General features: G+C 33.8%; 6 protein-coding genes and 1 long non-coding RNA gene across 8 annotated transcripts; 4 read left to right on the top strand and 3 right to left on the bottom strand.

The window, feature by feature from the left end:
* The first annotated feature begins 60 nt into the window (after nucleotides 1–60).
* On the top strand, nucleotides 61–4,681 carry Srr (Serine racemase). 2 transcript variants are annotated; one of them, XM_008198086.3, is made up of 8 exons: nucleotides 61–308; nucleotides 765–950; nucleotides 1,004–1,074; nucleotides 1,121–1,408; nucleotides 1,470–1,632; nucleotides 1,681–1,973; nucleotides 4,111–4,336; nucleotides 4,384–4,681. In XM_008198086.3, the coding sequence occupies exons 1-8, from the start codon at nucleotides 126–128 to the stop codon at nucleotides 4,540–4,542; spliced, it is 1,569 nt and encodes a 522-aa protein (XP_008196308.2). In that variant the 5' UTR covers nucleotides 61–125; the 3' UTR covers nucleotides 4,543–4,681. The 2 variants fall into 2 exon arrangements, with proteins under 2 accessions (XP_008196308.2, XP_970671.3); XM_965578.5 differs by lacking the exon at nucleotides 61–308 and adding an exon at nucleotides 365–716.
* On the bottom strand, nucleotides 4,602–5,472 carry Pcd (pterin-4a-carbinolamine dehydratase). The gene is made up of 3 exons (XM_965511.4): nucleotides 5,182–5,472; nucleotides 5,003–5,125; nucleotides 4,602–4,913 (listed from the first exon to the last, which is right to left on the bottom strand). Exons 1-3 carry the CDS (start codon nucleotides 5,323–5,325, stop codon nucleotides 4,731–4,733), a joined length of 450 nt encoding a protein of 149 aa, XP_970604.1. The 5' UTR covers nucleotides 5,326–5,472; the 3' UTR covers nucleotides 4,602–4,730.
* A 125-nt stretch (nucleotides 5,473–5,597) lies between these two features.
* LOC659103 (uncharacterized protein) lies at nucleotides 5,598–6,235 on the top strand. Its single transcript, XM_965435.4, has 2 exons — nucleotides 5,598–5,803; nucleotides 5,854–6,235. Exons 1-2 carry the CDS (start codon nucleotides 5,742–5,744, stop codon nucleotides 6,206–6,208), a joined length of 417 nt encoding a protein of 138 aa, XP_970528.2. The 5' UTR covers nucleotides 5,598–5,741; the 3' UTR covers nucleotides 6,209–6,235.
* Mccc2 (Methylcrotonoyl-CoA carboxylase 2) lies at nucleotides 6,193–14,115 on the bottom strand. Its single transcript, XM_008198085.3, has 3 exons — nucleotides 13,820–14,115; nucleotides 9,400–10,615; nucleotides 6,193–6,547 (listed from the first exon to the last, which is right to left on the bottom strand). Exons 1-3 carry the CDS (start codon nucleotides 13,928–13,930, stop codon nucleotides 6,222–6,224), a joined length of 1,653 nt encoding a protein of 550 aa, XP_008196307.2. The 5' UTR covers nucleotides 13,931–14,115; the 3' UTR covers nucleotides 6,193–6,221.
* A 190-nt stretch (nucleotides 14,116–14,305) lies between these two features.
* On the top strand, nucleotides 14,306–14,837 carry Cox7c (cytochrome c oxidase subunit VIIc). Its single transcript, NM_001163459.1, is given in 3 exon segments — nucleotides 14,306–14,471; nucleotides 14,584–14,709; nucleotides 14,762–14,837. Coding segments are annotated over 2 exon segments (201 nt in total). The 5' UTR covers nucleotides 14,306–14,387; the 3' UTR covers nucleotides 14,701–14,709; nucleotides 14,762–14,837.
* LOC135265677 (uncharacterized) lies at nucleotides 14,486–15,180 on the bottom strand. Its single transcript, XR_010333454.1, has 2 exons — nucleotides 15,046–15,180; nucleotides 14,486–14,975 (listed from the first exon to the last, which is right to left on the bottom strand). It is a non-coding gene; the product is annotated as an uncharacterized LOC135265677 (long non-coding RNA).
* A 176-nt stretch (nucleotides 15,181–15,356) lies between these two features.
* On the top strand, nucleotides 15,357–16,282 carry LOC658882 (V-type proton ATPase subunit G). The gene is made up of 3 exons (XM_965233.4): nucleotides 15,357–15,612; nucleotides 15,770–15,969; nucleotides 16,072–16,282. The coding sequence occupies exons 1-3, from the start codon at nucleotides 15,531–15,533 to the stop codon at nucleotides 16,159–16,161; spliced, it is 372 nt and encodes a 123-aa protein (XP_970326.1). The 5' UTR covers nucleotides 15,357–15,530; the 3' UTR covers nucleotides 16,162–16,282.
* The last annotated feature ends 18 nt before the right edge of the window (nucleotides 16,283–16,300 follow it).

The raw sequence follows: 16,300 nt of genomic DNA, 5'->3' as shown, positions 1-16,300 counted from the left end.
TTCTGGAGAACGTCGATAAGCGTTTATCAACAGCATGAGTCTCTAAGAAATGTTATTCTATATTTAATCACTTCCCAATCGCCACGTTTTATTTTTATTAAAATCATGTAAAACACAACAAACATATGCTTATCAGTGAAAGTGATATACTACTCATGCTGAATTTCTTGAGGTCATTAAGTTGGAAGCTCTTGGATATCTGTTATTGTCATTTATTTATAGCATCTTCTACTAGTGGTTTCGAGAATTTAACAATGGAAAACTACTTGTATTCAACTGAGACATCATCGGAAGAGTCCGACTGCAATGTAAGTGATTTACTGATTTGTTTATATGCACTTCACCATTCTCCATGCATTCATCAACGCACCAACACACTTTTCATCGCTTATTCTTGAACAGTTTCAATTTTTTGAACGAGAAAACTCAATAATAAAAATCAACCTAATACGTAAAACATTATCACGATCCCCCTCAATGATGATGGTCACTTAATGATCACCACAAAAAAGAACTGTGATAGACTGTAATTAATGACTGGATAGTTTTGAGATAACGAGTCGACCCCAGGAGTCTTTTATCATCACTAAATGTGGAAAAATCCGCTTTATTTGTGCGAGAAAAGTTCACTTGCCCTATTTACCCACATAAAAACAGTCAATAAACACGTTCATTTTTAATCAATCATGGTTCAATTAAAGTTAAACTGCAGCCGAGTGAGTGAGATCAATCAAAATATTATTGTTTATACGTTATTGTTTTAGGACGACATGCGGGAGTCTGGCTTCTGCTGCGATCCCAACAACCCCAACCCTTGTAGCCACAAGAACAATGGGGCCCTAGTGGAAGACCCCAGCTGCAACCCGGACTCACCCCTCAAAGTCACTTTCGAGGAAATTACATCGGCTGCGTATAAAATCAAATCGGGGATTATCAACACACCATGCCCGGTATTTAACTAAATAAGTAAAAAAAAACAATGTAACAATGAAACTAATTGTAGCGCTCCCACATGTCGCACTTAACCGGAATGGATGTTTATTTGAAAAAAGACTTTTTACAAAATACGGGAAGGTAATAAAAATAATATAGGGGATTGTTAATTGCGACGTAAATTTAGTTTTAAGGAACGGGGGGCGCGGTATGCCATGTTGATGTTGTCACCGGAGCGCAGACAAAACGGAGTCATTGCGGCTTCGCTCGGAAACCATGCCCAAGCGGTTTGTTACCACGGCTACCTCCTGGGAATCCCCGTCACGGTGGTCATGCCCATAATAGCCCCCATAATGAAAATCCAGAAGTGTAAGGAATTCAACGCTAATGTTATCATGGAGGGCAAAGATATGGCCGAAGCCAAGAAAATCGCCATTAAGATGGCGAAGGAGAAAGGTTACACTTATATCAACGGGTACCACCACCACAACCAGAAATTGTTAGTTGTTATGTTTATCATTTTTATTGTTTTGTAGTTACGACCATCCGCAAATTATTGCAGGCCAAGGCACCATAGCTTTGGAAATTTTGGAGCAAGTGGAAGACATCGACGCTATTGTGGTGCCCACGGGTGGGGGCGGGCTCTTGGCGGGGGTGGCGGTCGCCGTTAAGACACTGAACCCCAAAATTAAGATTATCGTATTTGTGTCACACTTGTATGAAATTTGGGCTTAGGATTGGTTTTAGGGAGTTGAATCCGAAAGGTGTGCAAGTTTTTCCAAAGCCATGGATGCGGAAAAGCCGGTGTCTACGGCTATTGAGGGGACACTCGCCGATGGGTTGGCGGTACCAATGGTTGGGTACAACGCATGGGAGACGGCAAAATCTCTAGTCGATAAGATGGTCGTAGTGAAAGAAGAGTGGATCGCAGTGGCGATCTTGAGGATGGTCGAGTTGGAAAAGTGTGTCGTGGAGGGTGCTGGGGCTGTTGGGTTGGCTGCGATTTTGGCGGGACAGCTGGATGAATTCAAGGGGAAAAGGTGGGGACTTTCTTATCAATATTTGGTTCTTGTTTTTCCATTTTGTAGCTGACCTAGTATTAACGGAATCGTTTGAGTTTATAAAGTGTATAGTGTATTTTGTGTAAATATTGGCGCGAAAAGTAGTACCGAACCAAATTTCAGTTTTTTCATTAAACTGTTTTGTTTGTTGTTTTGCAAAACCAAATTGTTTCGATTTAAGCCGAATTAATAATTAACTATAAGAATATTATACTTACCTTTATAAAACCAGAAACAAATTCACTTACAGAATTACAGAAAAGTTGTTACTCTTTCCTTACTATGATGTAGATGATTAATTCAATTATTCAGCCATTCCAGGAATAATGCAACCTGACACCGAAATTTTCAAAACATAGTTGTTAATAATACGAAAGCGAAATCACAAGCTTAAAGTTCGAGGGCTGTCGTTATTCAACGAGCGTATGCGAGTTGCATACCTAGACACCCAAGAACATTAAGCGTTTTCGCATTAGTGTAATACAATTTTTTTTCATTGGAACATTTTAATTTAAAACACGTTGCTATGGGAAGCGTATTTTAAAATAGTGAAAACACGTTGCTATGGGAAACGTGTTTTAAAATAGTGTTTATAATCTAGGATTCAAATATTAAAAAGAAGGCTTAAAATGTTACTAACAAAAAATTATTATGTAAAGTTTCTTTCATAATACACGGTTTGTCTTATGTTTAATGTATTTTGCAACAAAAGTTTTTTTTGTTGAGGATTTAAAATGGGAGAGGATAATCATTTACTTTTTTTTACATTTACGATATCATAAAATACTGTTGACAGCTGATGTACTACAACTGCTAAATAAATTTTGAAGTGTTTTACTAGTTTCTGGAAGTTTAGAAAATAGAAATCTGCAAGAAAATTGATAATATTACTTTTTTATCTTCGTAGATTTTGCTGTCCCGTCTGTTATTGCAGACATATAAATGTTGTTCTTATTTCTTATGTTGTTAAACAAGACCAAGAATTTTTAGTTTCCACTGTCTAATTTGGATACTGTTAAAGTCCTTAATAATTAAAACCTGCCTAAATATTTTTTTAAAAATATACACGTCCGTGTCGTGTAAACGAAATGTAAATTACTCAGAAGTCGTTACACATTGCCTTGTTCTTCGGTTTCGTAGTTTCAAAAGTTTCACCTTTTATTTCATAAATAATTGTTGCACTTAGTGCCTTTTAAATTAACAAAATTTTAAAAACGATTGTTCAACGATAAAAATGTGAGGCCTTTTTGGTGTCCTGTCCGTCATCAATTTGTATTTCTTTTGCCCGCTCGTATTTCAAATTTTACAAATGTGGCTCCAGTTGTAGGTTGCAAACAGTTTGACTGGTACTAAGTTCGTATAAAGAAAAAAAATCACTTCTACTGATACTACTGTTCATAAAAATTTGTGCAGTGTCCCGCCCGTTAAAATAGAATGGCTGTATTACAGGAACCGAATAAATAAAACAAAATGTTTGAATCGACTAATTTTGTTCCTTTATGGAACATCATCAGAATCGTTAAAACAGAGTTATGTTGAGACTGAACAAAAGGTACTATTATTTATTTTTTATTTTTTAAAACATGATGTTCAATAGAGTAAAAAACTAGACGATTGAAACATTTTGTTTTACTTATCCTGTCTCTGTAATTCGATTAATCTGTATTATAAATAATTACAAATACACAATTTTATTAAAAACAACGGAGGTAAAGAAAATTGCAAATCATTAACACTACACGTTTTGAATTTGAATTTCACAGAATCACAAAAAGTGACAAATTCAAAATTGGTGAAAATACTACACCCACCTATCAGTACACACTAATAAATCGGTATATTTAGTGGTCATCAGAAAATATTATTTTCTTCACTTCAAATACGTACGTGGAAAATATTAAACTAATATTAAGAAGATGAAAAACAATATTTTCTGATGAAAAAATCAAATGTATAAGAGGAAAACCTCTTCCTCCCTTAGATGATTACTGCCGCTTCGTGGTGGGCATTAATTCATATCTTCGGGAGAGGATCCGTATCTTTCCTTCCTCGGTATGCAATGTAAATCGCTATTACTTTTTAAAGGATTTTTCTTAATTTTAAATTAAATTTTCAGAGTTGTGTTAATTTTGAGCGGGGGCAACATCGACACCACAATTTTGGGGCGGTGTTTAGAACGTGGCCTGGCAGCCGATGGCCGACTTGTCAAATGTAAAGTTACTGTAAGCGATAGACCTGGAGGTATTTCCGAATTATGTAAACTGATCGGTTCCATTGGGGTTTCCATCAAAGACGTCATACATGAAAGGGCTTGGGTCACCTCTGATGTTTTCAGTGTTGAGGTAATTCTTAAGCAAATTTGAAGAAAGTGTGACACCTTGTGTTTCAGGTAAAAGTTGTGTGTGAAACTCGGGATTACGCCCATAGTTTGGAACTGAGAGAACTACTGTTCAATCGATACAAAAAGGTTAAATTTGAAAATTTGCCAGACAATCTGGCGGTCTCGTCGACTAGTGACGAATGCATATACAAGCAACAATGTAATTAATTGTACCTGTGGCTATACTATTAATTAAGATGTATATTTTTTTATTAACTGTAACAAAATTCTGCTCAGACATTTATTAATTATTATTGTGATTACGACAACAAAAACATATCAATAAAAGAATCCACACTTATCAAAATTCCGCTATTTGGTCTCTTATTCATGGCTCAAAGTTCGCTTCGATAATCTTACTGTTTAAATAATTTGGAGGCTTGTTCCATGAAATTGGCCAGCTTGACGTCACGATTGCTTAATCCGTTGACATCATGGGAAGATAACGTGACTTGTACTTTATTGTAAACATTGAACCATTCCGGGTGGTGGTCCATTTTTTCAGCCAAGAGGGCGACACGAGTCATGAATCCAAAAGCCTACAAACATAACCTTAAAGTTACCAAAATATCGCCACAAGAGTGCGCTAGTTAGAGTACCAATTAGTGTGGAACCAACTCGACCATACCTCGTTAAAATTCTTGAAGAGATATTCCTTGTAAATTGCATCCCTGTTGTTAACCACAGTCCAGCCATTTTTTAACAGTGGTTCCAGGTCGCTTTTGCGCTGTTCTTCGGTTAATTTCCCAGCCTTGTGAATATTTGTGTTTATTTTCTTATTGGAATTTAATGAGAGTGCATTCTTACCATTTTTCTTTTATCTTTGTTGGGCGCTAACTGGTCAGCGTTCAAGGATATCGTGCGGAGATTGTGGTGGAATGAGTGAAAGTCCGAATCCAGAGCGTTTCTTGCAGAACGCACAGCCGCAAGACGGGAAACAATGAAACTCATTTTTTTAAATATTGCGTTTTTTCATCAATTATCCTAATTAGCCAAAGTTTATCAATCTTGTGGCTCTCTGAATAACAAGCAAAGGTCAACCAAGATACCGAAGACGGTCAATAACAATTTAGATTTTTTTAATAAATAAAGAAAAACATTACAAACTGTAATTAATTTAATTATTAAAGACTGAGCAGGTGTTAGTTTTAAAACAGACCCATCACCAAGATTAATAAATAAAAATTGTGATAAAATTGATAAAAATAATCCTACCAGTGTCACAAACTTGAGCAACTTGTCATAAGCGTCGCGCTAATGTGTTAGAAAAAGAAAGTTAAGTTGATTTTGTTGGCATCCATGATTATTTACAATGTTTTAACCTCAAAAATAATCTGAATTTGTTGACGTTTAAACACGTGTGAAAAATGACAAAAATTAATACTAAAGCAAGTAGGGTACAAAAAACTAGTGAATCTACAAAAAAGAAGTAAGTTTGAAAATATTTTGGTTTGCACTTTACTACATGTAGTCCTAAAGGTCAAAAGAGCCTGACGTAATTCGAGGCAAACCCAAGTCGGGGCGTTTTTGGAAGAACGAGAAAAAGAAATTTTCATCTATAATCAAAACTAGAGGAATCCGCAGTTCATTTGAAAAGAAACAAGTCTTGAGACAAGAACTTAAAAGGATAAAAGACGCAAGTCGCGCGATCAAAGCTGCAAAAGACGAAGAGAAAGAACAGAAGAAGCAACGCCGGCGAGAAAACCTGAAACGCCAAGAAGAAAACCGCAAAAAGTCCGAAATAGTCCAAGTCATAACAAACACGAGTAAGATTAAGAAAATGAAGAAGAAACAATTGAGGTATATTGAAAAACGAGACACTGTTAAAATGTGATTTAATTAAATGTCTACATGCGGAAAATTCCAAATTCGGTTTTTTCTGGTTGGGCGTTTAGCGCCGCTGCCAGGCTTAAACCTAGCACCTTCCTTGTGTCTTTGGGGTCAATTACTCCGTCGTCCCATAGCCTAGCGCTGCTAAAATACGGCGATCCTTCCCGTTCGAACTGCTCGATAATGGGGGCCTCAAAATCGTCCTTCTCCTTTTGCGTCCAGTTTTTGCCTTTACTTTGCACTTGAGATAGAACTCCAGCCGCTTGACGGCCCCCCATTACCGAGATGCGCGCGTTTGGCCACATGTACAAAAAGCGGGGCGAATAGGAGCGCCCACACATGCCTAAAAAATAAATTCAAATTGAAAAATTTTGCAATTTAATGTAGTCCACGAAGAATTAAATACTAGGAGGCACCAAGAGGACACATAAAATGTCCAGTCTTATTTCCGTTAGCGTCGCCAGATGTAGCAGTTGTTCCATCAAAATTTTAAGAGTAATGAAATAAAAAATGACTACTTAAAATGCGGTCAGCACAAAGCAAACAAAAAATTTCAGAGAGATTAGTATTGAATTCTTAAGGACATGTAAAAATTAACGAAAACGATACAGTTACTTAAAATTGTCAAGATGTTATTGGCCTTACTAATGTGTCTTTGATAAGACACATTCACACAGTTTTTATTTTGATAATGAATGAGATCGCAGAAATTTTTTTGTACTACGATTCTTAATTAACTGTTTATAGTTAAATAACTACATATCTTCACTAAGCCTTAAACACTGTTATGATTTATCACAATCTAAAATTTTGATTTAGTTTACCAAGTAATCGATTTTTTAAACGCAAACCAAGAGGCATAACTTTACCAACAAAATAAATTATTTACTAGTATTCTAAACTAGATAAAACTGTCAAAAAATTAAACTTATTTTATTCTCGTCTTTTATTATGTAAGTGTCTGAATTGTGTTTTAGTGTACAACGAATTTAATATTAACATGTTTTAATCTTAATCTTGAGTAAATCTACTTGTAGCTATAAATATTCTCTTGAACTTTTTGGGGTATTCTTTGCCTAATGGATTTTTTCGGAATAAATCATATTATTATTAGCCGACCTTTTTGAAGCCACTTATTTATAGCTCAACCATGAAATTCACAAATTTTCGGTAGTTCTATAAATCCAAAGATAATTTTTTCAAGCATTTCTGATTGAATTTCAAAAATTGAACAGTGAATTCTATTTTCAAAATAATTCGTGTAATTCTTAATTGTAATTCTCGGACCAAAAAGAATTCCAGTAATTTCATGAATTCCAAAGATAATATTATAAATTCCAAATACTTCTTTGGAATTATTAAATTAAAAAAAAAAACATGTAATTCCATGCAGTAGTTTCGAGTAAATTTAAAGAATTTGTACAACTAATTTCAGAGTTAAGGGACGGTCCCTTAAAATTTGATTTACTGATTAAAAGTTTCTTTTTTGTATTTTTACGTCGAGTAAGCAAGTGTGTAAAATTTCTAGAAATTTGTTTAACGAGAAATGAGCGCCCTATATTTTATCAATCAGTACAAATATGGATAAAGAGGTAAAATGTTTAATAGACAGAATTATAAAGAATTAAATTTCCTTCAAAAAAATCCACTAAAATCATATTTCTATCTTCAATCGTTTAGATTTAAATAATTGTTTTAAAATTTTCTCCCGGCAGTGACAACGAATCTGTTTCTTAAAAGGCTTGAACTTGAACGTCTCACGAATTTTTTCTAAGAAATTTAATTATCGAATTTAATTTTTTATTATTTTTTTGACTGAATTAAAAGAAAAGCACACAATTCGTCCTTGAAACTTTTATAAACTTGAATACGTTGGAAATAACACCATTTTCAACGTATTCAAGTTTGTACAATACATATCTTCGTTGTTGGTGCTTTTTCAAAAAAATGCTCGAACGGGTTGATTTAATTTTTTAATTGCTGACACGATAGTGACATTTATGATGTCATTTTTGTTTTTGAGTAATGACTTTTTTTTAATGACAACAGACATATTTGTCCACTGTTTTAATATTAGCTACATATCTTCCACACATCTTTCTTGTTAAAAAAAAGAATATGAAATTATAAACAAAAGAAGAAATAAAGTAAAATGTTTATTGACAATTACACACAAAAGGATTTTTTTGTTCTTGCCTTATTTTATTATACGTGGCAATTGTTTTTTTTTTATATATTTTTTCAATACTTAATTAGCATGAGTACTTAATAATATGAAACCTAAACACAAAAGACAACCATATTTTATAAAATAAAATAAAGCAAGAACCGAATGAGGAAGCTCTTTGTATAAAATTGTCAATACGTTTTTAAATTTATTGATTTTTTTCTTCTTTTTTGATTTTTTACTTACTTTTTTCAAATTTTTTGTATACTTACCAGAAAGATAAAAGAGGTTACTATCGGAAATAGTAAACAAAAGTGTGATTGCCATTAAAAAAAGTAAAAAGACATCATTACTGAAAAAAATTATGTCATAATAGTATATTATACGAGTTTTATAAGAGCTTCTACTGTAGCACGAATGGTTAAGTATAAGTGCCACAATTAAGTCTTCTAAAACGAGTGTAATATAGTGTTTTTTCTATTTTTGTTGTTTGTTTTTGTTTAGTTAACACTTATGAAAATCTGTTCAAACTATTTCCTCTTATTTATGTTAATTATTCGGGCTTTATCAATAAGCGACTTGACGCTGTTGACAGATCACCCACTAAATTACAGTGATGACTGATGACACCCAATCCAGCACTGCCACAACAACTCATAAAAATTTACTAAAAGAAATTACACAAAAGTTCTCTTTGTGAAACTACTTTTAGTTTCACGGTGAACAATTTGTGAAACCAATGTAGAAAAATGTCATTATGGTGTTAAAATTAAATCAACCAAGGATTTTTTTGAAAATTTTTTTGGTTCCGTCTGTGTAACTGTATTCGTAACGAAAAATGTGGAATTTTAAATTTGTAATATTGTTTTATGTTTGTCGATAGGTTTTCTCGGTTTTTAAGAAGTTGGTACTCAACATTTCTGGACTTCTTGTTTTTTTTTCAAGCAATTTAATTTTTGGGTACGAAAATCAAGTGTGGTTTTGCTCCCTAGTATATAGTTCTCCGCAGTCTTTTTCAAATTGTTTACCATAATTCCCAGCCCCGTAGGAGCCCCCGACAATCAAAGTGAATTTGGGCACCTTAGAGCACGCCACTGCCGTAACCAACTTGGCCCCGTGTTTGGCTATGCCCCCCATTTCCGCCTGTCTTCCCACCATAAAACCAGTAATATTTTGCAAAAATACAATAGGAGTATTCCTCTGAGTGCAAAGTTGCACAAAATGGGCCCCTTTCATCGCGCTCTCAGAAAAGAGAACCCCGTTATTGCCAATGACCCCGACTGTTTTTCCATACAATTTTGAAAAACCACAAACTAGAGTTTCCCCGTATTTTTTCTTGAACTCGTCGAACCTTGACCCGTCAAAAATCCGGGCTATAATCTCCCTAACATCGAACGACTTTTGCAAGTCTTGGTCAATAATCCCGTACAAATCATCACTAGAGTACAAGGGAGGTTCAAACTCTTGGTCGAACGTCTCTGCTTTGGGTTTTTCTAAATTTTTGACGATTTCCCGAGCCAAATGTAGGGCGTGATCGTCATTTAAGGCAAAATGATCGGTCACTCCGGACGTGGAACAGTGCAGTTCAGCTCCTCCTAAATCCTCGTCTGAGACTTCCTCTCCAGTGGCGGCTTTAACAAGTGGGGGCCCCGCCAGGAAAATCGTTCCTTGCTGCTTCACTATCACAGATTCGTCGGCCATTGCAGGCACATAGGCCCCTCCAGCGGTACAAGACCCCAAAACAACGGCTATTTGGGCGATTCCAGCAGCTGACATATTCGCTTGATTGAAAAAAATTCGGCCAAAGTGGTTTTTGTCGGGAAATGCGTCCGATTGGTGCGGCAGGTTGGCACCACCACTGTCCACAAGATAAATGCAAGGGAGTTTGTTTTCTTGGGCGATTTCTTGCGCCCTGAGGTGTTTTTTGACCGTCATGGGGTAGTAGGTGCCCCCTTTGATGGTGGCATCATTGGCAACAATCACGCATTCCCGGCCGTGAATTTTCCCAATTCCTGTGACAATCCCAGCTGCGTTAATATTACCCCCGTACATATCGTACGCCGCTAGTGACGAAAATTCAAGGAAAGCTGAGCTTTTATCTAGAAGTTTGTTGATTCGGTCCCTTGCTAGCAATTTTCCCTTTGATGTGTGCTTCTTGACGGCTTTTTCGCCACCTCCTTTTATTATGTCTTCGGTGCGCTTTTGCAAAGTAGTTACTAGTTGTTTCATTTGAGTTTCGTTATTCTGAAAATATACCCGGTGACGTAAATATGGGCTGTACAATAACGAAATAAGTTCAATTCTAGACATTTTAAGAAAAATATTGCAACGTATGTAATAAAATACTCTCTTCCAAATGCAATAATTGGATTTGCTATAAACTGGTTTATTTAGATGTTATTAAACAATTTTGTTATAACATCGAAAATTTGTGAACATTTGTTCATTGCAATGATGAGATAAGTTCATTAATCGTTTTTTCTCTACAAGTCTACAAATTAATTTAAATGTAAAGTAATACAAAACATTATAAATTTACATCTGACATTTCATTTTACGTATTTTCCATAAATTTGAACACAATATTGTCATCAACAGGAAGTTGGTGACAATATTTTTAAAGGGGTGGTTTTTATTAAACAAAAATGTTAAAATAGTGGTTCTGTGTTTCCATTTAAAAACAACAACTAAAAAATTATATAATATTTACGTCACTCTCAGAGACCATTGTAAAAATTTCATTAATTTATGACCACTTCCTGATGGAGGAAGTACAAAAAAAAGCTGCTATCCTTAGTGTCTCGTTCGCTAAAACGCCGACTTTAGTAAGATATTTATTTTGTTTATTTACATTAAAAATAATCTGTTTTCAAATTTAGAGCTTAGAGAAAACACAATTTTTGTATCATAAATTTTCGGACTATCTAAGTTATGAAGAAGTAATATTTTAGAAAAAAAAGAGCTTCTAATTTGAAAAAAAACTGCCGTCCACGTCTTAATCCTAATAAAATTAAAGAAATAAATTCTGTACTTCATTCCTCCAATTCGCGTTTTATACTAACTTTTGTTTATTTATTTTTCAAACAAAAATTTTTACAATGTTGTAACTATGTTACTGTAGTATAGTTTACATTGTCTTTTAGTTATTATCTAAAAACCATGCAACTTTAACATAAAACAGATGTGCATTCCAGCATTCCAGCAAAGTTCGGACCTTCGTAACTCGAAATCGTCAAAATGGACTTATTTCGTTATAGTACTGAACACCCCATATGTTAGACTATTAGCGGGTAATAATAAATGGTTAAACGATTTAATCAAATGGTAAGTGAATTTTCGGTACTATTTTTTTACCGGCAAGTAAAGTTGTTTTTCCAATTTGTACTTTTCTGACTTTTTCAGTTTTTTTTAATTCGTTTATTTTTAAGTTTTATAAAAACGCAGTTATGTTTAGAGTGCAACACAGCCATAATTACCAACAATTAAGCAGTTTTGAAAGAGACATGATTTTTGGGCTACAAATAGCGGGTTTTTCATTTAAAGAAATTGCTAGTCGTTTGAATAATAACTTATAATAATAATATAATAATGGTTTATTACTGTTTTTACCAATTATAAAAGTAAATAGAAAAACTTAATTAATCAATAAATGAAACAAAAACATAACTGCAATGACGAGCGACATTCCCTAACAAAATTCTATAAATTGTTACCAAACATATTAATTTTATTGCAGTAGGCGTTTCAGGTAGATAATATTCTAGAACTAGGCGTATCTTGACCATTGTTAATCCGATGAAAATCGATTTTTAAAATAGGATGATTTCGTAATAAATGATAATACATACAGGCTATCCCAATGATTCGAAAAAGCTTTATAACTTGTTTTTTATAAAAGATACTGACTTCCTTTTTTTAGATTATAGCTGCGTTCTTGCTGCATGTTTCTAAAATATTGCGGTATATATAGGTGTCCCAATATCAAAAAAACACTAAAGTTATGTTTTTTTTCCAATTGAACACCCTAAATTGTAACGTAGCTTGTAATACTGATTATTTTAATCTCAACATGTATTGGTCCATTCTGTTTAGTTTAATATGAGCTTAATCCTAAACACTGTGACTCATTAAAACGAAAAATTAGACATTTTAAAGGAAAAACTAAAATTTGGTCCGGTACAACTTTAATCGCGGAGTGTTAGTAATTTGTTTTTCACTTAATTATTGACTGGAAAGGGTATACCATAGTAAACAATATCATACCCATAGCTACTCCACCACAGACCATTTGTTGGTTTATATGGGAATATGGTTGGTTATATGGGAATTTAAAAATTCACCATTAATTAAAATTTTAATAATAATAAAAAGGGTGACATTAAAGTTATTATTAACAGAAAATGTCATTTTTTGACTGCTGAAACAATAGTTAATATGTTTTTTTAATGTTTAATGTTAAATATCTTTTGAGTAATTAGCAAAAGACACTGTTAACTGTTAATGTTTTTAGAGAGGCAATTTAGAGGTCTTTTACAGCAAAAATAAAAAAAGTGTCCCATTTAAAATTTTTAAGTTATTCAACTTGCAACAAACCACTTCATTTTTTATCTTCTTGAATGCAGTAAGCTAATAAAAATATTACATCCTTAAAGTTTGAACTTTCTCCTTTAAAAAGGTGAAAGTTCTACTACTTTCCTAAGATTCTTAGTTTTTATGTAATTATTTTTTTAAAAAGGCGTGTTTTTGTCAAAAAATCTAGTTATTTAAAAAAACAAAGCAAACCCGACCAATAACAATTTAGCTTAAAAACATCGGTGTTTAAAGCTACATCCAAAAATACAAAAAATTATACATTGTTCTATAAAAAAACATAAATTTGTGTTGTATTGTAGCTAATTTTATAAACACCGTGTATACTTGAAATTAATTTTAAGTGAGTCATGGAGGTGTATGTACGGCTTTCGTAAAAAAAAGATTAATTTTCTAACATTTAAAGGTCAATAATGGAATTTTTCACATCACTGGGACACGCCCTTGTATAATATTTGATACATAAAAAAATTTAAAATACAGTGTTCAAAAACCGGGGCACCAACCAGAGGTACGTTGTCGAGAAACATATCCGGTGACAATAGGGCACATCGTAAAAACCAATTTTGCTTAAACATTGTTTAGAAAGTTACAAAAAAGACTGATATTAGTCAGAAATGCAAAAAATTGGAATAATACTTGTAGGTAACAGAAATTAAATGATAAAAGCTTTCATATCACTTGATCAAAATTGTTCAAATTTTAATCATTTATTACCTGCAAATTGTCTAATTTATGTGCTAAGCTTCGTCAAAAAATTCCTTTTCCTTGATGTTGCAATTTTGATGTCACCAAGTTCGAAATTAGCGCCATTTCGAAATACAGGTTGTGCAATCCATTTTTGTGAGAGATACTTACGATAAATTGTTGCGAATTGTAGTCTATTTTCGTTTTGATTACATTGCTAGTGTCCGTATGGAACAGTTTTATTAAACTTCTGTTGGGAATGAATTTTAACTTGGAGAACATTTTGTCACCAATGGGGGTCACACAACACTATTAAAAAATTGAGGAGTTATTACTTATGGTGATTATTGCGTTATCACTGATTTAGATTATAATAATAATCTTTGACCTTAATGAATAAATAAAAAATTGAAACAGACCACAAACAATATTTAGTGACTTTTATTTTGATTACTGTTAAGTGTGGCGGCCTTTGTGAACATTTAGAATCAAAATTTGCACTAAAAATTGCTTTAAATTTTAACTTGTCTGGCATTCCTTTAATAGTCGGTCACTTTCTAATTGTTTTTAAATCCTCTAAGCAATTTTGGAGAAAGATTTTGTTGGATATAATTTTAGAGTATTCAAGTTCCGCATATTGGCGATCCTGGCAGCACATGCGCCCCCGCTAACATCTGTCATTTGGTCAACTTCGTAGAAATTTTTCGTGAAATTTTGTATTTTCTCCTCAAAAAGCAACATGTTGCACCGCAGCTCGTTGTTTGCAAGAAAAGCAATTAGCAATTTCGTCAGAAATCATGGACATGGAGGTGTTCCCGGAGAGGTAATAAAACACGCTTGAGATTACATAACTGTCAATTTTTGGGGTTGGGATTGATAACGTTTTTTACAATTCTGTTTAGAATGTTTGTTAATTTTTGCGGTGTTGTGTGCAGAATTTGCCCTTTGACATCAGCAATAGGTATAAGTTGACAGCCCTCTTCATTGCATTCTTTGGGTCTGGATTTGGGGCTCCTTTCCTCATCTTGAGACACCAACTTCTCAAGAAGTAAACTAGTTATGTAAGTATGCAGCTAATGAAAGTTACTTGTAAATTTAAAGTTTTGTTTTCAGGGGCTGTAGTCATGATAGGTACAATTTTTATTTGTAAGTACTAAAAGCGGATTAAATAAAGAAGTTATAAATCGTACTTGTCTCTTTTTTCATTATCCACTTCCTGCTTAACGTTTTTAGTTAACGTAGTGGTATATTTACGGACGTTACTTGCCTAGTATGTTTTGTTTTTAATATTGGTGGCAAGTACTACATTTTGCGTACACGAAATTCCCTAATAAAAGCGCGAAATAGAAAAAATATCGTATAAACAACTTGTTCAAACAGTTTTTTTATTTCCTTACCTCGCCACTAGTATCAAAATTTCAAATTTACAAAAAAAATGTTTTCTGAAGTGATTCAGTCTATAATTTTTGTAAATTGTTAAAAACAGAATTGAAGTATCAAAGTGATAATAAAGTTTTAATTGCAAAGGCCATCAAAATTAAGATGATTGCTGTTCCAATTATTGTGGCTGACATCACTGGTACAAATGGCTTTTTCAGTGTGCACAATATTAATTAGGAGTAGAGGCGACAAAAGAGCCAATTTGTATTTCCTCTGTATCACAACAATAGATTTAATACCCACCTTACTGGTCACACTTGTAGTTGAAATTGATTGCCTTTCCTGTAGTGATAGTCGCTGCTTATGTAACGACGTACCGAAAATTCGGTATTTCTATTTTTAAATAATTTCTGTTGCCCCTCTACACACTTAAGCAATTTAATACAATTGAGGCATAATTTCATTAATACCACAACATCTAAGTGTCTTGCTCCATTTTGCAATGGCAAGTCAAACTCAAGGCATTCAGCAGTTGCTGACTGCTGAAAAAAGGGCAGCTGAAAAAGTCGCCGAAGCCAGGAAACGTAAGTATTTTATTTATAAAAGTTGCGGTTTATATTTAGAGCTACTCCGTGTTATTTCTGCAAGTTAATGCACATTTTGACACGTTAGTTTTATAAATATTTTGACAATTTACGCATCTCAGCAAGTCGTACATTATCCCAATTTTCCTATTATTAGGAAAAGCGCGCAGAATTAAGCAAGCGAGAGAGGAAGCCCAGGCGGAAATTGAAAATTACAGAAAAGAAAGAGAGAGGCAATTTAGGGAGTACGAGGCCAAACATTTGGGCTCGAAGGAGGACATCGCCGCCAGAATTGATAAAAACACCGAACAGATCATCATTGGGGTGGAAAATGACGTGAAAACCAACAAAGAAAAGGTAGCGCTTCTATTTTGGGAGTGTTTGTAAATTGCGTGATTTTATTTACGGCTGCGGCCACAGACTCGCGTTTTATTTCTAATTCAATTATTGTCTGTTTAGGTTTTGGCCGATTTGCTCTATTTGGTGCTGAATGTGCGGCCTGAGGTGCATCCCAACTACAAGATAATGAGAGTCTTCGGGAAAATCTAACTTGCAGCTTCTGACACAATTTTTCGGTACTGTTTAGCACAACTCTATCATTGTTACTCCAGCTTGTTTAATATAAATAACAGTTTCTTGTTTCTCATGATAATAAATTCATTGGTGTTGAGCGTCGTTTCTTTTGAAT

Source organism: Tribolium castaneum, chromosome 3 (assembly GCF_031307605.1).
Source record: "Tribolium castaneum strain GA2 chromosome 3, icTriCast1.1, whole genome shotgun sequence".
Taxonomy (NCBI): Eukaryota; Metazoa; Arthropoda; class Insecta; order Coleoptera; family Tenebrionidae; genus Tribolium; species Tribolium castaneum.
Note: the sequence above shows the minus strand (reverse complement) of the source record. Positions and strands in the feature narration are given on the sequence as shown.